Source organism: Lipotes vexillifer, unplaced genomic scaffold, assembly GCF_000442215.2.
Source record: "Lipotes vexillifer unplaced genomic scaffold, Lipotes_vexillifer_v1.1 scaffold640, whole genome shotgun sequence".
NCBI lineage: Eukaryota > Metazoa > Chordata > Mammalia > Artiodactyla > Lipotidae > Lipotes > Lipotes vexillifer.
In genome coordinates, this window is record NW_006773138.1 from 2,263,130 (window position 1) to 2,286,170 (window position 23,041).

Here is a 23,041-nt window from a genome sequence, read left to right on the forward strand (position 1 = left end):
GGGAAAGACCTCATGTTTGAGAATGGAACTGGGACCTTATTTTGAGAGAGAGACACAGACAGACGGCATACCAGTTAAGAATGTCCTTGAACAAAGGTACACGATGCCTGATGTTTCTCAGGTACTGAGTTGACTGACTGTTCTCTAAGACAGGGGTCCCCAACCCCCAGTTCCTGTTAGGAACCGGGCCGCACAGCAGGAGGTGAATGGGGTGCCAGCGAGCAAGGCTTCATCTGTCACTCCCCATCGCTCGCATTACTGCCTGAACCATCCCCGTTCACCCACCCCAGTCTGTGGAAGAATTGTCTTCCATGAAACTGGTCCCTGGTGCCAAAAAGGTTGGGCACCGCTGCTGTAAGAGACCTGTAATGACAAATAGGTAGAATCAGATGAAGAAGGGCATGGACTGCTTGAAGTAGAAGTAGGAAGGAAGTCTGTTGAAGGTTTTTGAGCCTAATATATAAAGTGGTTTTAGAAAAGTTATTCAAATAGTTCGGAGTGGTAGAAATTAGAAGTCTTCTAATAAGGCCTCATACCATACTAGTATATGGGGTTTAATATAAAAAGAAAGACAAGTTTGAGTTCTAGTGCAGCATGTTAAAAACTACATGGTCTTGGATAAGTTATCATATCACTGAACTTAAATTTCCTTATGTGTACATTGTGGATGCCTATACATATGGTAGGCTTGTTGTAAATATTAAGTCATAATATTGGTAAATGTTCTTTGTTCAGGGCTATAAAAATAGAATGATAAGGTGAGGAGAACCCTAACTTGAGTAGCAGAGATAGATAAAAGGCCTCAGAAAGGAGCACTTGGCAGAATTAACTGAGAAGTGAGGGGCCGGGGAGAGAGAAAGTCAGGAGCTGTTTAGGTGCTTTTTCTTGGAGAACTTCATTTCAGCCTTACATTGAGTTGTTTTTCCTCTGAAGTCTCTGGCATTTATTGCACATGGGAATTCAGCTGTCACTTAATATGACATACTGTTTTATATTGTTCTACCAATTTGTCCACTTTCCCATGAGACGTTCTCTATAGTGATCAACACAGAATAAATACTTGGAGCATTGAATTTAGCAGAGAAAAAACTTCAGATCCACCACCCCAGTCTTCAGAAACTGCCTTAGAGGATGATGCCTCTATTTGTTTGAAAACTGAGGATACTGTGGAAGAGAAAATGGGGAAAAGATGTTACTCTCTGTGGAGCAGGAGCTGAATGAATAGAGAAGCTTTCACTCTGTGGGAATGAGAGGCTGTTACCTTACAGTTTCTTTAATTTGGTTGTCTTGATTTTTTGGAGGGATTTTATTTCTTGCAGGTTTGGTTTTACTTGCCCTGAAGAAATGTAATAAAGAGATGCAAATGTGCTTCTAGTTTTCCCTAAGCAGATGTGAGTTTCTGCTTCTGTGAAACTGAGAACAAAGCAATTTTAGTTTCCTGATCTTAAAGATAGGTATGCAAATATAACCTTCCAGCTTCCATCACAGAATAACTTAGATCATTGCAGTAAGTTATTTTTCCCAAAATACTTCAAAGCATTTTGTTCTATGTAGCAGGCTATAAAAATTGTTTGCTTAATTTGTTTTGGCTATTAAAATTGACATGTGGCATTAAAGCATGCTTTCCAGAACTATATCCAAATTCTTTTAACCTCATAGTTGGATTTCTGTCTCCTGGCTGGATTTTTTTTGGCTATTAAAATTGTTTTGGCTATTAAAATTGACATGTGGTATTAAACCATGCTTTCTAGAAGTTATGTCCAGGCCCTTTTAACTCCTATGTGGATTTCTGTCTCCTGCCTTAACTGTCAACCTGATCTTAAAGTACCCCTTTTATACCTTAGTAGCTGAGAACATAGGTTCTGGAACCAGGCTGGCTGGCTGGCTTTGAATCCTTGCTCTGCCACTTAACAGATATATGTTCTTGGGCAAGTTAATAAATCTCTTTGTATCTCACTTTCCTCATCTGTAAATTGGGGATAATAATAGTATTTACCTTAAAAAGTGGTTCCTGGCACATAGTAAGCACTCAGCAAAACATGTATAGCTGCCACTAACTAGCTTGTTACTCTGGATTTCAGCTTCCTTAGATAATATTTTTTATAACATATGAAGACTGTCTACATCAGACTTTCTTGGGGTTTTAGTTAAAAATACAGATTTCTGGACCTCATCCCAGACCTGAATCAGATTCTCTGGGGGTGGGGCCTGGACAGCTGCATGTTTTCACACATAGCTGTTTATTTATTTATTTCCTCTACAGTTTAACAGTCACATCCAGGTTGAGAACTAAGGGGTTTTTTTCTTGTTTGGTTTTTAACTATTCTGCTTAATCAATAGTGATTTCTCGAAAATGTTGATAATGAAGAGACCTTGAAGTTCATGTGTTCAGCCTCCTCATTTTATAGAGATGGACACAGTTGGAGAGGGGAAGATGAAGCAACTTGTCCAAGAGCACACAGCGAGTTAGTTACAATTCCAGAACCTGGCTTCCCAGCTCTTAATCCAGTACTCTTACCTTACTTAGTACATTGCCTCTCCTACTGGAGCAGACCATGTGCTAGCTAATGTAGTAGTGGAAAGAGCATCTGTTTTGAGGTTGGAAGACCTAGGCTGAAGCCTTGGCTTTGTCACCCACCAACGTGTGTCCTTGGATCATATGTACTCTTTTGCTGTCTTCAGTGGGATCTTAGCTTGCCAGACTCGAACAGGGTAGTGTGCCTGTACCCTAACCCAGCTCTGACAAAGAGAGTGAACAGTTTTATGGCAGTACTGTGATGTGTGTGTTTGTGTTTAAAGAAACAAGATGCAGGCTTTTAATACTGTTTTGCAAACTAAACTTTTAAAGCATCTCAAAACTCATTATTTTTGACTTCATCAAAATTAAAAACCTTTTCGTGTCAAACGACATTATCAAGAAAGTGGAAAGACAGTCCACAGCATGAGAGAAAATGTTTGCAAATCATATATCTGGTAAGGGTCTAGTATCTAAACTATATAAAGAACCTTACAACTCGATAATAAAAAGACAAACCAGTTTTTAAAAGAATAAAGGATGTCGGACTTCCCTGGTGGCACCATGTTTAAGAGTCCGCCTGCCAACGCAGGGGACATGGGTTCGATCCCTCCGGGAAAATCCCACATGACGCAGAGCAACTAGGCCCATGCGCCACAACTACCAAGCCTGCGCTCTAGAGCCTTGAGCCGCGACTACTGAGCCCATGCACCACACCTACTGAAGCCTGCACTACTAGAGCCCGTGCTCTGCAACAAGAGAAGCCACCGCCATTAGAAGCCCACACACCGCAACAAAGAGTAGCATCCACTCACTGCAACTAGAGAAAGCCCGCATACAGCGATGAAGACCCAGTGCAGCCAAAAATAAATAAATAATTAAATAATTTTTTAAAAAAGAACCTGTTATTGCTTCCCCAACATTGATTTTAAAAAAAGCAAAAAAAAGGATAAAAGATGTGAATAGACATTTCTCCATAGAAGATATACAGATGACCAGCAAGCACATGAAAAGATGCTCAACACCATTAGTTATTAGAGAATGCAAATCAAAACCACATTGAGATACCAGTCATATGGCTATAATAAAATAAGAAAAACAGCCATTATTGGTGAAGATGTGGAGATATTGGAACCCTCCTACATTTCTGATGGAATGTAAAATGGTGAAAGTTAAAGAGTTACCATATGACTCAGCATATCCCACTCCTAGTTATAAACTCAAGAGAATTGAAAATGTGTGTCTACACAAAAACTTGTACACATGATCATAGCAGCATTATTCACAATAGCCAAAGGGTGGAAGCAACCCATGGTTGCTTGATATATCCATGCAGTAGAACATTATTTGGCCATAAAAAGGAATGAAATACACATGTTACAACATGGATGAACCTTGAAGATGTTATACTAAGTGAGAAAAGCCAGTCACAAAAGGCCACATATTATATGATTCCATAGATATGAAATGTCCAGAATAGGCAGATCCATGCAAACAGAAAGTAGATTAGTGGTTGCCAAGGCTGGGGGTGGGGTGGTAGTAATTGGAGTGACTGCTTATGGGAATAGGGTCTCTTCTGGGGGTGATGAAAATGTTCTGGAATTAGATGATGATGATTGCACAACCTTGTGAGTATAATAAAAACCACTGAATTGTACATTTTAATTTATTTTTAAATTTTATTTATTTATTTATTTTGAGCTGCGTTGGGTCTTCGTTGCTGCGCGAGCTTTCTCTAGTTGTGGCGAGTGGGGGCTACTCTTTGTTGCAGTGCGTGGGCTTCTCATCGCTGTGGCTTCTCTTGTTGCGGAGCACGGGCTCTAGAGCACGGGGGCTTCAGTAGATGCAGTGCATGGGCTCAGTAGTTGTGGCTTGTGGGCTCTAGAGCGCAGGCTCAGTAGTTGTGGCTCACGGGCTTAGTTGCTCCGTGGCATGTGGGATCTTCCCAGACCAGGGTCGAACCCATGTCCCCTGCATTGGCAGGCAGATTCTTAACCACTGTGCCACCAGGGAAGGCCAGAATTGTACATTTTTAAATGGTGAGTTTTATATGTGGATTAGATCTCAATTTTAAAAACATTCTTTTTATTTTTACAGGGTTTATGGTGTAACCTTTAAAGCTTCAAACTATTATATTTTTAAACTATTTACCACTATATACACAGTGATATCAAAGATTTTAACAACCTCTATCAGCCCAAGTCCCTTCTTTAGATGTTGCCTGCACCATTTCTCTGTTCTGACCTCCGTCTTGTCAAATCTCAGTAGTGGTTTTTCTTATTACCTGGCCTTAAGTATTTGACTCATCGATCACTTCTTTCTTGAAATATCTTTATGTGGCTTCTAGAACACCACTTGCCCTGGTTTTCCTCCTTCTCCACTTATCTGTCTTTATTGTTGTTATGTTTTATTCTGACTTGTAGATATCAGCAAGCCCCTGGCCCTTTCCATGTACACTCATCCCAAGGAGATAAACAGTGTCATGGCTTAAATTCCATCTTTAAGTTGATAACTTCCACATTTATATTTACAATCTAGACCTCTCCTCTGAGCCCAGATTTATATGTCTAAATGCTTACTTGCCATCTCCACTTTGATATCTGTTAGGTACGTTAGACTTAAGTAGCCAGAGCCAGTCTACTTACCTCCAGTTACTCTGGTGTTGCCAGTAATACTCATGCTCATAATTATCGTGTGGTCATTTCTAACTTCCAACTTAACTCCAGTGATAACTGCAGCCAATAATAAGCCACTATTAAGCAAGTAATTTTCTTTGCAATATTTCTTGCCCATTTTTATAAAAAATAGATGGAAATTGAAGATTAAGTATGTTGCCAGGAGCTATAATATCTCTCTTTGAGATATCCTGGTATTTCTTAATTGGAATCTAAATTAGATGATAGTAAGCATTCTCAAGACAGACATCGTTTGCTCCCCAAATTGAACATGTTTTCCTTATTTTGAATTTACTGCTTTCTGATCTTTTGCCAAATGAGTGCATATGGGAGGTAGGGGTGTGTATTTCCAACTCAAATAGTATCTCAGCTTCTGGGTCTGCCATCAGTTTTCATAATCTTATTTTGGTTTAGAAAATTCTGAAATCAATGTAACTGTAGAGCTTAAACATCTCAAACTCATCATGTACAAATGGGTATTTCTCCTTTTTCCTCCTCTGTTCCTTCTCTTGGAAAATAATATGACAGCTCAGAGTTATCTAAGCCCAAATTCTAGTAGAATGGTCATCTCTATCTTCTCTCTTTCATGTTTCTTGTAACTAGTCTGATGTTAAGTCATGCCAGTTCTACCTCATAAATAATGCCCTTTCATCTCCTTGCTGCTGCTCTAATTCAGGCCCTGCATCTAAATCAGGCCCCATCTGATGTGTTTATCTCCATTGTTACTCCCCTCCAGACCATCTGCTAGGTTGCCACTAAAAATGACTTTTTTAAAAAAACATAAGTTTGATTGTGTTGTTCACCTGCTTAAAATATTCTCCACTGCTTGTTTCAGAATAAGGTCCCAAGTCCCCTAGCCTAGTAAATAAGGCCATCTAGGATATGCTCCCTCTGTCATGTGCCTCATCTCCTACTACCTTCCCCCTTTGCAGCCTACATCCACTTTGTAAACTGAGAGAGACCAAAGAAGAGAGAAAAAAGGTTTATTAATTTTTGTTAGAGCCATGCTCAGTTCTTTTAAAATCAGAGCAGGGTCCTTCCATTGGCACAGCTTACTTCTGGTACCCTTCATCTCTTCAGTGTGAATTGAGGAATCCTTTGAGTCTTACTGCCCAGTTGTCAAGCTAAGGAACTTTATGAAGCAATCCACTGAGGTCTTTATCACTGCATAGCTTTACTTCTGTTTTCACTGCTACTAAAATCTTTTTATTATTCAAATTTGCAGTGGAGAATAACTGAAGTGAGTCTTTGTAATGTTCTATCAAAGCCATCAAATGCATAATTTTTGTGTATGGTTTGTCATCCAGGTCTGGCATCAGTGTGCTGGTTTGATAAAGTGTTTTATGGTGATAGTGGCAGGGAAGTAATTTCTTTAAGATAGGACTTTTTGAACTATATTTTCAGTCAAATAGCAGTTGGTTTTAAATGGAGGAAAATGGAAAATTCCAAATATTTTGTATCCTGCAGGTTTTGTTGGCATATTCAAGATTAAAATCTTTTTAAGATTTTTTTTTGTTATTAACTATAACTTATTAGATAAGAATCAAGATACTTTGTATGGCTGTCACTTCAGGGGTCTGTGTCCTTTTGTTTTTATGGCTAATAATTCCTTTCCTTATATTTTGTGGGAAGCAGTGTAGAATAATGAAAGAGCACAGGTTTTTTTTTTTTTTTTTTTTTTTTTTTTTTTTTTTTTTTTTTTTTATTGCGTTATGTGGGCCTCTCACTGCTGTGGCCTCTCCCATTTGCGGAGCACAGGCTCCGGACGCGCAGGCTCAGCGGCCATGGCTCCCGGGGCCCGCCGCTCCGCGGCATGTGGGATCCTCCCGAAACGGGGCACGAACCCGCGTCTCCTGCATCGGCAGGCGGACTCTCAAGCACTGCGCCACCAGGGAAGCCCCTTGAGCACAGGTTTTGAAATTATGAAAACTTGATTGAGTCCCAGCTTTACCACTTCCTAGCTTTCACCTTGGGCAAATTTCTTAAACCCTTAGTGTTATCTGTAAAAGGAGGATGCTAGTCAGTTTGGGCTGCTCTCACAAAAATACCATAGACTAGATAGCTTAAACGACCAAACTTTATTTCTCACAGCTTTGGAGGATGGGAGGTCTGAGATCAGGGTGCCAGAATGGTTGGGTCTAGCGACAGCGCTCTTAACTGGTTACAGACAACTTTCTTGTATCCTCACATGGTTAAAACAGAGTAAAAGCAGGTTCTCTCATGTCTTTTTATCAGGGCACTAATCCCTTTCACGAAGGCTCTACCCTCGTGACCTAATTACTTCCCAGAGGCACCACCTCCTAATACCGTCACATTGTGGTTTAGGGTTTCAATTTACAAATTTGAGTGGTGGGAGGAGGGTGGAGATGATGGACAGGGGCTGGAATAGTAAACCAAGAAAAGAGTAAGTCATGGTATCTAAGAAAAGGGGGATTAGCCCAAGAGGAGGTTAAGGGAACTCCCCGGGTCATAGTAAAGGGAGATTCCAGGATGACAGTTATTACAGCAGGACTGGAAAGAAATCCACCTAGATTGAAGCAGTCCAGAAGGCTCCAAGAGATTTCTTCAGGAAGATGAAATTCACAGAATGCTGAATATGATTGCAAATACTGAAAGGAGAGTTAAACAGTTGAGGGAGAATTTGAGAATATATTGGTGAGAAATACGTTGTATGATTAAAAACAGCAACAAAAACAATAGTAGCTCCAAGAAAAGCAAAAAGCTGTGCAGGAAAGAAAAAGTAATCCTAATATACATGACTCATCTGTGAATAGCATTTATGGTCATATTGTAAACTCCAAATAATGAACTAGCAAAAACTAAGGTATAAGACCAAATCAATATTGATCTACTATAACTATATTAAAAAGATGGTGAGGGAGGAGCAGGAAAAATAAATGTGAAAGTGGCAGGGGATGAAGTGGTTAAATCTCCTCTTTCATGGTGAAAAGTCAATAGATTTAATGCTGAGAACTGAAAATAATAATATAAACTTTTTTTTCACCCAGAGATGTGGATACCCAAAAAATCAGCCAAAGGAGTTGAAATTAGTGCCTGTCTCTGGAGAGTGGAAAATGACAATAGAAAGAGTCTTAAGGAGAGGGGAAACAGGACTGCTATTTTTTTTTTATAACTTACAGAACTCTTTAAACCATATATATATATGTATGATGTTGGTGCAAATAATAACTAAATAAGTCAATACTTGTGGTTGTTGATTGTGCTCAATATACACATATCTATAATACACAGGAGGGAATGCGGGGAAGAGGAATTGAGTGCAGAGTTACCACATCCTTACAAAAGGAAGGTAATTTGCACTTAGGGTTGAGGAAGAGAAGAGTGAGGAAAAGAAGACAGTCCTGAATAGCAGTAGAGAGTACATGACCAGTATCGTACATTTTAGTTGATGGGCAGCTTTTGAGAATGATGGAAAATGTCCATTTTCCTGCCTTTTTTCCAGATGTGTCTCTGTACTACAGCAGAGATGCTATTTGCTTTGATATAGGCTAAGGATTTTCATTTACACAGAATGGATGATGCTCCTATCTCTTCAGAAATCAATTATAAACTTTCTTGTTTATGTAATTCACTGGAAATGTTCCTGACCACTTACTGAAGATCCTTCTAGGTACCAGTGGAGTTAGAGCTGAGACTATTTTAGCACATGTTGTAACGGCTTCTTCTCTGTTTTATCCCCCAATATTGCCAAGAAGTTATCCTCTGAATTGTAGAGGCAAGTTTCTTTTCTGTGACGCACTGCAGGTAGTGATGGGTGGCTGGGTTTCTCTGAGAACATAATTTTTTTTTTTTTGGAACGAGCCAAAAAATTTTTAATGACTTTGATTCACAAATAATTCAAATTCTGTTATGGATTCTGGCTATACAGGTTCTTTCTTTTGCTTGCTATTGTCAAAATGGGATTTACTAAACTAAGTGTAAGCGAGCTATTTAGCTAGATAGCTTGTGAATTTCTTCTTGGTTTAATTTGTATTTTTAAAATTAAGTGTCATGTTTGATTTGTAGGCTGGCAGGCTATGAGAATCATCATTACAACATGCTTCCACTAGTAATTCTCTCAAAGAAAATTCTTGTTTTTATGAGACACAAAGGGGAAAGGCCTTGATTGAGTTTTAATCACTTGAGGTATGGCTGTTTTAGTTCATGTTTTTTCCCCCAACAAACTTCACAGAATAGTTTTTCTTTTTTGTGTAATAGTATATAGAATCACAAAATTAAGTTTGATGAATTATATTTCTACACTCCTTTAAAATCTTCTCACGTTTTACAGATGTTTGTTCCATCTTTATTTCTTGGATGCAGCATCTCTGAACTTGTTCTCAGTCAGAACAAAGTCATGTACCTACCTGGTGATAGGACTTAGTTCAAAATGTTCTTTCCAACAGACTACACTGGATTTGCTGTTTTCCTACAGTTAAGACATGCTGATAAAATATAAAAGTTGTTAGCAGACAGAAATGTATTAAAGGAGACCTTTGTCATTTTGTTAGCATCCGAAAGTTCATGGATGTTTATTGTCTGGGTTTTGTAGTCACAGAATGAAAGGATGAATAAGTGCAATTCCTTTCTATTCCCACATTTTAGTAAAATGGGGATGGGATATTTGAGTTCACACTATAGTCTCTGCAGCCTATGTAAATGTCCTGGTTTTGGCCTTGTACATTGACTTTCTAGCATGGAGACTGGCAGCATCATACGAGTACCACCTGATTCTAGTGACCTAGTCTCCTTCAACTTCATTTTCGAGTGTTTTGTCTTTTAGCTGTCCAACATCAGAAGAGGGAGTAAATGTTATATATACTTGAGAATGCTCTTAAGGAAGTACATTTTACTTTTAGGAAGATGCCATATCCCTTAATGTACAACTTATCTGTTTGTTTTACAGTGGAAGATTGATGATAAGCCTGTAAAAATTGACAAGTGGGATGGATCAGCTGTGAAAAATTCTTTGGATGATTCTGCCAAAAAGGTACTTTCTTTGGGGGTGGGGAGCGGGGAGTCTGTTACTATGTATACAGCTGATGGCACATCTCTTGCAGGGTTTTTTCCTTCTATGACTTAGAATGACTTTAGTTTTCAGTGTTAGGAATTGAGCCAGAAAGCATTTTCTAAAATCCTTACAGTGTATATAGGGGAACAGGTGTTAAAATATAATTGTTAGTTACCTCAAATTTCTCTTCAGAATCTCTAATTTTTGAATTCCAGAAAGCTGGTAATCTATCATTTTTGAGGTTAATTAGCCTAGAGGCAAGAGGGTTGAGGGAATATAGGACATTCAGCCATGATGGGTCATCTCTGTATTTTAAAAGGGAAAAGAAAAGTTTAGCTTCATTCTAGATAGATGAGGATTTAAAAAAAAAAAATGTATGAGAAGTTAATGAACTTTTTCTCTGGGATCTTTGTAAACAGGTTGAATCTTTTTTTTGCTCGGAGTGGCAAAATTCTGATTGGAGATAACAACTTGGTCATTTATATGATTAACATAACTTTCATCATGGAAATTAAGAGTAAAAGCAGATACAAAGAGGGAGGTATTCCTACTAGCTTGCTTCCTTCTTCTTCTCACTAGGTACTTCTGGAAAAGTACAAGTATGTGGAGAATTTTGGTCTAATTGACGGTCGCCTCACCATCTGTACCATCTCCTGTTTCTTCGCCATAGTGGCTTTGATTTGGGATTATATGCACCCCTTTCCAGAGTCCAAACCTGTTTTGGCATTGTGTGTTATATCATATCCTTTAAGCTCAGGTTTGTTTTCTACTGACAGTTTTTTAAAATCTCTACTGATACTCTTCTCTGCTCCTTACAAAAAAACAAACTTTCATCTTGGGGCCTGCTCATGTTACGATTTAACATTATGAAATGTGAGCATCTATAAATTTATGTCATAATTATCATTGATATTTTAGATTAATACAGTTATTTTATCTTTAATTCTGTTTAGTTATTAATGTAGAGGTTATAATCCAAGTGTGAGCACCTAATAGGAAAACACATAGGAATAGTGAGACCCAGCTCTTCTCATTTCTAGCCTAGAACTTAACCCATTAGACCAGGTTGCTTCAAGCCACTCATGCTAGGGTATAGGTATACCTCACTTTATTGCACTTTGCTTTATTGTGCTTCATAGATAGTGCATTATTTTTTTTTTTTTTTTTTTTACAAATTGAAGGTTTGTGGCAACCCTGTGTGTTGAGCAAGTCTGTTGGCACCATTTTTCCAACAGCATTTGCTCACTTTGTATCTTTGTCACATTTTGGTAATGCTCACAATGTTTCAAACTTTTTCATGATCATTATATTTGTTATGGTGATCTGTGATCAGTGATCGTTGATTTTACTATTGTAATTGTTTTTTGAGGCACCACAAACCACACCCATGTAAGACAACTAACATTTTAACGATAAATGTTGTGTGTGTTCTGACTGCTCCAGACCAGCCATCTCTCCATCTCTCCCTCCTCTGGGCCTTCCCTATTCCCTGAGGCACAGCAGTATTAAAATTAGGCCAGTTAATAACCCTTCAGTGGCTTCTAAGAGTTTAAGTGAAAGGAAGAGTTACATGTCTCTCACTTTAAATCAAAAGCTTAGAAATGATTAAGCTTAGTGAGGAAGGTGTGTTGAAAGCTGATATAGGCCAAAAGCTAGGACTCTTGTGCCGGTTACCCAAGTTGTGAATGCAAAGCAAAAGTTCTTGAAGGAAATTGAAAGTGCTACTCCAGTGAACACATGAATGATAAGAAAATGAAACAGCCTTAATCCTGATATGGAGAAAGTTTTAGTGGTCTGAATAGAAGATCAAGCCAGCTACAAGATTCCCTTAAGCCAAAGTCTAATCCAGAATAAGGTGCTAACTCTCTTCAATACTAAGAAGGCTGAGAGAGGTGAGGAAGCTGCAGAAGAAAAGTTTGAAGCTAACATGGGGTGGCCCATGAGGTCTAAGGGAAGAAGCCATCTCCATAACATAAAAGTACAAGAAGCTGTAGCAAGTTATCCAGAAGATCTAACTAAGGTAATTAATGAAGGTGCCTATATATACTAAACAGCAGATTTTCAACGTAGGTGAAACAGCCTTATATTGAAAGAAGGTGCCATCTAGGACTTTCATAGCTAGAGAGAAGCTTCAAAGGACAGGCTGACTCACTTGTTAGAGGCTAATGCAGCTGGTAACTTTAAATTGAAGTCCTTGCTCATTTACTATTCTGAACATCCTAGGGCCCTTAAGAATTACATTGTATCTTCTCTGCCTGTGCTCTATAAATGGAACAACAAAGTCTGGGCACAGCACACCTGAATGACAGCACATCTGCTTACAACATAGTTTACTGAATATTTTAAGTCCACTGCTGAGATCTACTACTCAGAAAAAAAGATTCCTTTCAAGATATTAATACTCATTGACAATGCACTTGGTCATCCAAGAGCTCTGATGGAGATGTACACCAAGATTAATGTTGTTTTCATGCCTGCTACATGACATCCATTTTGCAGCCCATGGTTCAAGGAGTAATTTCAACTTCAGGTTTTATTATTTAAGAAATACATTTTGTAATGCTGTAGCTGCCATGAATAGTGATTTCCTCTGATGGATCTGGGCAAAGTAAATTGAAACCTTCTGGAAAGGATTCACAATTCTAGATGCCATTAAGAACACTTGTGACTTATGGGAAGCAGACAAAATATCAGACGTTAACAGGAGTTTGGAAGAAGTTGATTCCATCCCTCATGGATGACTTTGAGGGGTTCATTACTTCAGTGGAGGAAGACACTGCAGATGTGGGAACAGCAGGAGAACTGGAATTGGAAGTGGAGCCTGAAGGTGTGACTGAATTGCTGCAATCTCATGATCAAACTTTGACAGATGAGGAGTTGCTTCTTGTGGATGAGTAAAGAAAGTAGCTTCTTGAGCTGGAATCTACTTCTGGTGAAAATGTGAAGATTTCTGAAATGACAACAAAAGATTTAGAATATTACATTAACTTAGTTGATAAAGCAGCAGGGTTTGAGAGAAGATTGATTCTAATTTTGAAAGAAGTTCTGCGGATCAAGTGCTATGAAATAGCACTGCATGCTACAGAGTAGTCGTTCATGAGAGGCAGAGTCAATGAATGCAGCAAACTTCATTGTCTTATTTTAAGAGACTGCCACGGCCACCCCAGCACTCAGCAACCACCACCCTGCTCAGTCAGCAGCCATCTGAACATTGAGGCAAGACCCTCCACCAGCAAGAAGATTACTACTCGCTGAAGGCTCAGATGATGGTTAGCATTTTTTAGCAATAAAGTCTTTTTAAATTAAGGTGTGTACATTGGCTTTTTTAGACATAATGCTACTACACACTTAATAGACTACAGTATATGTAAACATAACTTTCATATGCCCTGGGAAACAAAATTTGTGTGATTCAGTTTATTTTGACACTCCTTTATTGTGGTTGTCTGGAACCAAACCCACAATGTCTCCAAGGTATACCTGTTTTAGGAAAGGATCAGATTTTGGAGGTTCAGGTCTGTGTCAGGTTTCCCTGAAGCTGAGGGGCTAGACTGGGAGTTACTGAGCATGAGGTATAGGTGTGGCTTGTGTAACAGCTAGAGAACCTGGGTTTGAAATTTCAGGTTGTTTTTGTGATAATTACTTTTTGGAGACTGAATGCTGCTTACTTATAAATATGAGTAATACACACTCAGAATTATTATAAAGTTCAAATGAGAGATTTTTTACTATATTTAGAATATAAAGTTAAATATGTTGATAGTTTTCTTGTCCCCACTCCCTCCTCCCCAAGTCAATCTAAACATACTGAACTTTTCTTTTTAACTTAAAAAATATATTGAATGTCTTTCCATATTAGTATATATAGGACTACCTCATTCTAAATAGCCACCTCGTGCTATTGCATGTCTGCTATGTACTGATATGTACTAGTTGTTGAAAACAGATCATTTTGGTAGGCAGTTTACTTTTCATAACAATCTTACAACCACCTGAGATATTTCTAAAAATTCCACTTCGGGGATTTTTCTTCAGAGGCAGTTAGAAAGCCATTGAATAAAGCAGGTCCTGATCAAAAGTGGTATTATCCAAATTGATCTCAAATTATAGTCACAGAATTTGCACCTTGACTGCTTACAGTATCAGATAAATCATCCCAGTATGAACTTTTTCACTATTAAGGCAGTTCAAAAGAATATGCCATAGGTTCTAGAGACAGTTCTTAAAAGAGTTCCAAAGATGTTTGAACAGTAACAGCAACCTTATTATAATTATATGGCCTCCCAAGAGAACGGCCTTGATGGAATTTCATTTGTTTGATTATATTTGTTTTAAAACAAAACACGATCTTGCCATTGTTATAATCATGTCATTTTTATACGTAATAATAGTACCATTATAAATGTCTTCTGTGTGGTATAAACTAAAAATATATATACCATCACTAAATCTCATGACAATTCTAAAAAGTCAGTTTTATCCCCATTTTAAAGGTGACAATATTAAGCCTTGGGATAAGGAGTAATTTGTCAAGGTTACATTGGTTAAAAGCCAGAGTTCAAATCTAGGACCACTTTACTCCAAAGCTCATACACTTTGTACTATACTTTGCTGCCTGTCCCTTTTGTAAAATTTAAATGACACATGTACACAAAGCTCTTTTGCCAGTTTCTGGCACACAGGTACTCATAATCAACTATTATGATAGTTAATACTGTCAAAAACTGAGTATGATAATAAGCCTACATGTATGGAGGAATTAATTGTCCTTCTAGTAAACTAAATTGTGGTAGTCTCCCAGCTAGCTCATTTGGTAGAGCATGAGACTCTTATAGTAAACTAATTTGAAGTCAGTTTTCCTCTTTTAATGACCCTTGAAATTGGTTGAGTGTGGTCAAGTCCACTGTGATTATTAGTTTTGTATTGTACGGAGAAATAAGCACAAGCCTTGACAAACTAGGTAATAGAGGATCTCTTTATATATGTTGTCCTTGAACAGAAAGATGAGAGCCGATTTATGCCCTGTACCTTTTAACTTTCTTGTTTTTTGAGATGTTCTTTGCAGAACTAACCAGAGAGAGCCTTGCTTCTCTTGCATAAACATAAGGATGAAAATGAAATAGTTAAATTTTCAGTGTTTTTACAGCAAGACAAAACTGTCTTCTTTAGGACTATCATTATGAAAGTTTTTGTAGCCCTTGCTTGTCAGTTTGTGTTATTTCTCTTTTGTGTGTATGTTTATGTATTTTCCCCTTAACTTTATCTGAACCTATTTTGTGATGATGGGGATCCTGACCATTTATACCTCATATAAGGAGAAGAGCATCTTTCTCGTGGCCCACAGGAAAGATCCCACAGGGATGGATCCTGATGATATTTGGCAGCTGTCGTCCAGTCTCAAAAGGTATGACTATCCTCACAGATTCTTAAATCCTGATGTTGGGTTTTCTCTGGGTGTTAGTCATTATCAACAGACTATTGTGTGCTTACTCTTTGCAGATCATAGTGCTAGTCATATAAAATGAAGAAAGGATTGTGAACTAGAAGGTTTTCCTTAGTATTGCACTTCTGAGATTCCATTATCACAGAAGTGCTCTGAGGATAAATTGTGGGAGAAAGTACGTTGGTGGAAGAATAAAGAATGATTTCCTTTTTCCTTGTGGCCAATAAACTGAGCCAGTTAGAGAGCAGAACTATAAACTATATATGTAAAGGCCAAAGGTATGAAGTCAGTTGTCTTTGAAGAACCCCATTAGCTTCTATGTCTTCTGTGATCCTGACTGCAGTCTGTGCAGTCAGGAATCTCTGAAACAATGCACTGGGCAACTCAGAGAAGCACAGTTCAGTCAGCAATGGGTGTAACTTTGTGCAGCTGACACCTCAGGTCTTTCTAGGTATCTAGAACTGGGTTCAAATTCCAGCTTGTCTCTTTCTAGCTGTGTGACTTTTGGTATATCAGGTAAACTATTTGAGCTTTAACAGAGTAAAAAATGATTCATACAGTTTTTGTGAGGATGACAACTGGTATATATAGTTGACTCTTGAACAACAGGGGTTTGAACTGCGTGGGTCCACTTATACGTGGGCTTTTTTTTCCAATAGTAAATACTGAAGTACTGCACAACCCATGGTTGGTTGAATCTGCAGATTCGGAACTGTGGATACAGAGGAACCACCTAAATGGAGGAGTGACTATGAGTTACATACACATGGATATTCAAGTGCGCAGAGCATCAGCACCCCTAATACCCTCCAACACCCTACCCCCGCCCCCACAGTGTTCAAGGGTCAACGGTATACCAAGCATTATGAGAGATGGCATCTGTTGAGCATTTACTATATACTAGGTATTGTGCCAACTGCACCGTCTCATTTAAACCTTAGAACAACCCATTTTAAAGATAAGAACTCAGGTCCAAAGGGTTTAATGAATTATTCCAGGGTTATAGAGCCCAAAAGTGAATTTAGCCCACATCTGAACTCATGCTCTCAGTCACTATCCTAAAAACACATGGTATAGTTTCTAGCACATAGTAGGCTCTCAAATTTTAAGTACAGTTACTCACATATATGAAGGTAAGTATAGCATCAACGCCAAACAGCCTCTCATTACCAGCTTGTGGAGATATCTGTAAGGAGGAGCAGACCTTCATTCTGATGTTGCACCTGAGTTCTTATCTCCTGGCAGGACTCATAGCTGCCATTTTGGTCTCACCTGTCATAAATCTGCACCCTGTGCCAGGCCCCTAAAGCAGAGTTTCAGAATTCTAGACCCTAGCAACATCTTGATTTCATTATTTACATTCTGACTTAAGTATTTTTTAAACAGCATTATTGAAATATAGTTCCCATACCATAGTTCACCTATTTAAAGTAGTTCAGTGGTTTCTAGTCTTTTTAAAGATGTCTACAACCATCACCACAGTTAACTTTTATTTATTTATTTATTTAATTTTTGGCTGCGTTGGGTCTTTGTTGCTGTGCGCAGGCTTTTTCTAGTTGCAGAGAGCGGGGGCTACCCTACATTGCGGTGCGCAGGCTTCTCATTGAGGTGGCTTCTCTTGTTGCAGAGCACGGGCTCTAGGCAAGTGGGCTCAGTAGTTGTGGCTCGTGGGCTCAGTAGTTGTGGCTTGTGGGCTCTAGAGCACAGGCTCAGTAGTTGTGGCGCCCAGGCTTAGTTGCTCTGTAGCACGTGGGATCTTCCCAGACCAGGGCTCGAACCTGTGTCCCCTGCATTGGCAGGCAGATTCTTAACCAGTGCGCCATCAGGGAAGTCCCCCACAGTCAACTTTAGAGCATTTTTATCCTCTCCAAAAGAAACTCTGTACCCTTTAACAGTCATCTCCCTATCCCCTCATTCTCCCAACCTGAAGTAACCACTAGTCTACTCTGTACGTTTCCCTGTTCCATTTATTTCATATGAATGGAATCATGTGTAATGTGTGATCTTTTGTAACTGGCTTCTTTCACTTAGCATAATGTTTTCAAGGTTCAGCCATGTTATCAATATTTCATTCCTTTTTATGCCAAATAATATTCCATTGCACGGATATACCACATTTTGTTTATCCGTTTATTAGTTGAGGGACCTTTGAGTCATTTCCACCTTTTGGCCTTTAAGAATAATGCTGCTGTGAACATTCATGTACAAGTTTTTGTGTGGACAAATTCTCATATAATATACCTAGGAGAGGAATTGCTGGATCATATGATAACTCTTTTTAATTGCTTGAGGAACTGCCAGACTGTTTTCCAAAACAACTGCACTATTTTACAATTCTACTAAGTATATGAGGGTTCTGATTTTTTTCACATTCACTGCTGACTTTTACCAACTGCCATGTTGTTGGTGCCTGTGGAAAGGAAATATGCCACCTCTGTTCCTTCTTGTTGTAGTGAAATACAGGCTCACTCCTCTCCTTAGAGATGGCTCCTGGGTCATTGGCACTCTCTTTAACATAGCTCCTTTCAGAAGGCTTGATTGATGATTTCAGTATCCAAGTAGATGATTATTCCAGTACTCTGGCCTCTTAGTTTTACTTCCTCTCCTCTGATTATCTTGTTTTCTGCCATGTCTTAAATACTTATTTCCCTGGACATACCCTAGATCTTGCTATTACTGATAACTAATTACCTTCAATAATTTCATTTTTAAGTATCCCACTCTGACCATTGCTTTATATTTTTCTAGTTTATCTCCTTCTTGTTCTCTTGTCCCAGCAGTTCTTCAGCCCCAGTGGCATCCGTAATCCATTGAGCCTACCACCTTTTCCCTGGTCCTCTTCATTGTCTCACTTCCTCCTTACCTAGCTTAGATTCCGTGGTATTTCTGTAGTGCAGTTACTCTCTCACTGTCCTAGAGGATCTTTCATACCTTATTCTCTATCCTCAAACCTCTTGCCCTCCTCCCCCATTTCACTCTCAGCTTCTTTTGTTTCTGGGAAGATAGCAGCAGTCAGAATTCTCCCATCGTTATCCACTCACAGTGTTCATCATACTCTACCTTCTTTCTCAGTTCCTATCTGAAGCCTCCTCTCCATTTGTCCACTAGATTCTATCCCTTCTCATTTACTTGATGTTTCCCTCTCTGCTTGGTTATTCTTTCTGGCATACAAATATGTTGTAATTTCTCCCACCTGAAAAAGTTGTTTTTCTTTTCACATATTCTCCTCACATGGTCTTCTCATTTCTCTGCTCCCCTTTTTTCTTCTCCCATCATCTCTTGGATTTGCTTATCTTCACTTCTCTTTCCTCATCGTATTTGACCTGTCAGCAGCATTTGAACGGTGGATCACTCTCTCCTTGTTAAAAAAATTTTTTTTAAACTAGGCTTGTAGGATACCGTAATCTTCTAATTTTCTTCTTACCTTAGTGTCTCTGTTCCTTAGAGTCCTGTGTGATTCTTCATTATCCCCTGTCTCTGAATTTGAAATGCCACTAGTGCTCGTTCCTAGCAGCTCTTCTCTATCTGTATTCACTTACTATGTGTAATCTTATCCAGACTTTCAGGACTTTAAATACCATCTATAATGATGAAGATCTCTAAATCTGTATTTTCATCCTAGACCTTCTCCAAACTCCAGCTATGTCCCAGATTTCTGTTTAACATTGGATCCTAATAAGCATCTCAAAATTAACATATCCAAAACCTAACTCTGCTATCCCTTACCTAAACCTGCTTTTCCCCATCTAAATAGATGGCAGCTCCATCCTTCTAGTTACTCAGGCCAGAACTCTGGAATCATCTTGACTCCTTTATCTCAATCCTTTGAATAGGTTGTCAGCAAATTCTGTCAGCTCCACCTTCTTATTATATTCATTCTAACCACTTACTATCTCCACTGCAGCCATCATCTCTCAATTAGGTTACTGTAATAATGTCCTAATGGACCTCTGCAGCTGCTCTCCCTGCCCACAGTCTCTTTCCAGTGCAGTGGGCAGAATGATCCTTTTAAAACGTCAGGCAGATCAACTCAATCCTCAGGCAAAATCCTCTCACATAGAGAAAGACTGAACTCCTAAGCATAGCTTAGAAGTCCATGCTTATCTATTCTCTGCAGCCCCACACCCATGGACACACACTCTGCATCTCCTGTGGCTTTTATCCTCTCCCTCTCCATTCTGTTTGCATTGGCCTCCTTTCTGTTCTTCAGACATTCTGGGCATGTGCTTCCCTCAGGGCCTTTGCATTTACTGTGTCCTCTGCCCGGAATATTCTTTTTCCAGATAGCTTGTTCTCTTACCTCTTTAGGCTCTGCTCAAACATCTGCTTAGTGAAGACTTTCCATATTTAAAAGAATATCATAATTTTTATTTTATTGTTCCCTCACACAACAAGATAAAAGTCTCAAAAGACAGATCTGTCTGTTGTGTTCATTGATGTATATCCTTAGCATCCAAAACTGCCTGACATATATGGTTGGTCCTGAATAAATATTTGTTGAATTAATGAGTAACTTTTTAAAAATGCATTAGATTGTGTCCTGCCATCAGAGCCATGGAACTGGGCTCAAAAGTCCAAAAATTACTGTGTTAGCAGCAGTTGATCAGAGCTTGAGAAAAATTTTTGAGGTGTTGAAAATATTCAAGGACCTTTACTCCTAGCTATCCAGGTTGGAAGTAACTGGCTAGACAACAATTTATTGAGCTATGATTTTTTTGAGCACTGGTTAATGATAGGCACTGTTATAACCATAACAGTGATCCTGAAAAATAGGTGGTGTTTTTCCTGTTTGAAACATGCAGAAAAAAGCAGAGGCTCAAGCCTCTGCTTCCTCTCAAGATAATACCAGCCTGACAGTCCACCGAATATGCCCTAATTAAATGGAGACAGAAACAAGGTGCAGTTGTGGGGAGAAATGTCAGCCTGCCAGGGGTTGATGTTATAAACCCTCTTGAATAAGTAGAGATAGTAAAAGCCTTCAAGATACCTTAAGGTGTAGCTAAGGGATCTCTGGAGTTCATGTAGTAAAAGATATCCCTGGCCTGGGATCAGGGTAGAACCTGGAGCTAGATTGATTACAGGGAACAAGGACTGAGCAGCCTGGAATTGGGGAATGTCTGTGAAAACAAGGGTTCTTCATTTATCAATAAAAATTTGATTGCCCAACAAACTCCAAGCTAAGAATAGAAAATAAGACAAAATCCTTGCCCTGAAGAATCCCTGAGACAGGGACTTCCCTGGTGGTCCAATGGTTAAGACTCCTTGTTCCCGATGTAGGGGGTACAGGTTCGATTCCTGGTCAGGGAAGATATTGCATGCTGCATGGTACAGCTAAAAAATTAAAAAAATAAATTTCACAAGTGATATGTGAAAATTAAAAAAAAAAAAGAATCCCTGAGACTAGTGAAGAACAAAAATACGTAATTATCATTTCAATAGGTAATTTCACTGACAGCATAGGAGCCTGTCATTAGACCTAGCAGATGATAGGCACTGAGTAATTGGGTTGACTATTAATTGACGGTGCATGGATGACAAAGGCAAGACATCTAACCCAGTTTGGGAAGGTTTTCCCAGAAAAGTTCATGCCCAAGTATGAACTTAACAAATGGGAACATTTGTTACAGACAAATTAGTCTCATTAATCAGGTGAGACTGGAGAAAAGTGTCTACTAGGAATACTCTTCTAGCATAACAAAGCAAAGGCCAGCAGTGAGAGAAGATGGTCCGTGTGGTTTAACAATCTATGACAAGGTAAAGGAGGCACACAGTAATTAAATCAGGGAAGACATGGCAATGCCTATGAACCAGAACTTCTATCCTGAAGGTGCCCTGGAATTTTTTTTTTTTTCTGGAAAGGATAATGCTGTATGTTCCCTATATCACTGGTAGCCAGCTCAGCCCTATTTTTCAAAAACACTTGGTGCTCTGTTGTTACTGGCTGAATGTCTGTGTTTGGTTTTTGATTTGTTATCTTTGCTTAGATTCGATGACAAATACACTCTGAAGCTGACCTTCATCAGTGGAAGAACAAAGCAACAACGAGAAGCCGAGTTCACCAAATCCATTGCTAAATTTTTTGACCACAGCGGGACGCTGGTCATGGATGCATATGAGCCTGAGATATCCAGGCTTCATGACAGTCTTGCCACAGAAAGAAAAATAAAATAGCCACTTCTAAAAGCAGCCATCTTTTGGCTGGATCATGCTGAATTGAGGGGTGAGGGAGAAAGAAACAGAGAACTTAATATGGATAAAGTAAGAAATGTAAAAAATGTCCGTTTTGTCTTGAAATTTTAGTCCATTCTGTATAAATAGAATTTTCTAGCTCAGATATGAGAAGTTGTAGCTCTGATATCTAGCTGTAGCCTCTTTGGTCTGCTGATTGCATTGTTTTGATTTGCTTTTCTGGAAAAGCATTTTTGCTAAAAACCGTACAGACTTCCTCCTTCATACTTAGCAGTACTTTATATAGTATAGCTTTGTGCCATGCAGCATTTGAAGACTCAGTTTTTTAAATTGTTAACCTGTTGCTGACTTTATTGTGTTAATTCCCATTTCAACAGCTGTTTCCCTTAATTCAGGATACAACTTCTTGTGTATGACAGTTTTCCTTCACACACCATTTTTGTGGGTGTGTATATATCTGACTTGGGGAGAATTGGGGAAAAAAACCCCACAGCTTTTTAATTTGTTTAAAAGCTACTTTCTGCCTGTTACATTTTGTGCTCTTAACCAATTAAAGAAGCCTATGGCATTTTTAGTTTTATTTTGTCTATGTTTTCCACTAGTATATCCCTGTTGATTTGTTTGTGCCCTTTATCAACTGCCATTTTCTAAAATTTTTTTCAATAAAAGGAAAGAAGATGTGAAAAAATGGAGTCATAGTCTTGATGGAAGGAACAGAGCAGCACATGTTAACAGTCTAACTGCTATAGATTCCTATTGTTTCTAGGCTGTTTCACTGGTCAGAGGCCCTTGAGAACCTGTAGGTGAAGAACTGCTAGCTTTCCAGTGATAACAGTAATGACACTCAGTACTTACATTGTGCCAGGTAGTGTTCCATGTACTTTACATGTATTAACTCACTAGTGCTCACAACTGTCCCAAGAAAGTAGGTACTGATATTATCTCCATTTTATAGATGAGGAAACAGAGGCACAAAAATTGAATAATTTGCCACATAGCTAATGTTAGAGCTGGGATTTGAACCTCTTGTGTCTGGCTCCAGAGTTGTGAGCAGCACCGTTTCTAGTATTTTCCCACTATGGTCAGAGAAGAACTGGGCAGTTGCCCAGATCCTGTGACCTATAGGAATATTGTCCCTCTAGTCTTACATAAATACAATTCCAGCTGAGCCTGGTACCTAAAACTATAATCAGCTTATAAGAAATCCC

The 23,041-nt window shown here is 38.8% G+C and overlaps 1 protein-coding gene across 1 annotated transcript in view; it reads left to right on the forward strand.

Annotated features, from left to right (window-relative positions):
* SPCS2 (signal peptidase complex subunit 2) overlaps positions 1-22,521 on the forward strand; it is a 24,550-nt gene extending 2,029 nt beyond the window's left edge. The window contains exons 2-5 of the mRNA XM_007448102.1: positions 10,097-10,180; positions 10,781-10,941; positions 15,471-15,605; positions 21,629-22,521. Of these exons, the coding sequence (XP_007448164.1) occupies positions 10,097-10,180; positions 10,781-10,941; positions 15,471-15,605; positions 21,629-21,815 (567 nt within the window). The 3' untranslated portion in view covers positions 21,816-22,521. The remainder of the gene's footprint in view (positions 1-10,096; positions 10,181-10,780; positions 10,942-15,470; positions 15,606-21,628) is intronic.
* The last annotated feature ends 520 nt before the right edge of the window (positions 22,522-23,041 follow it).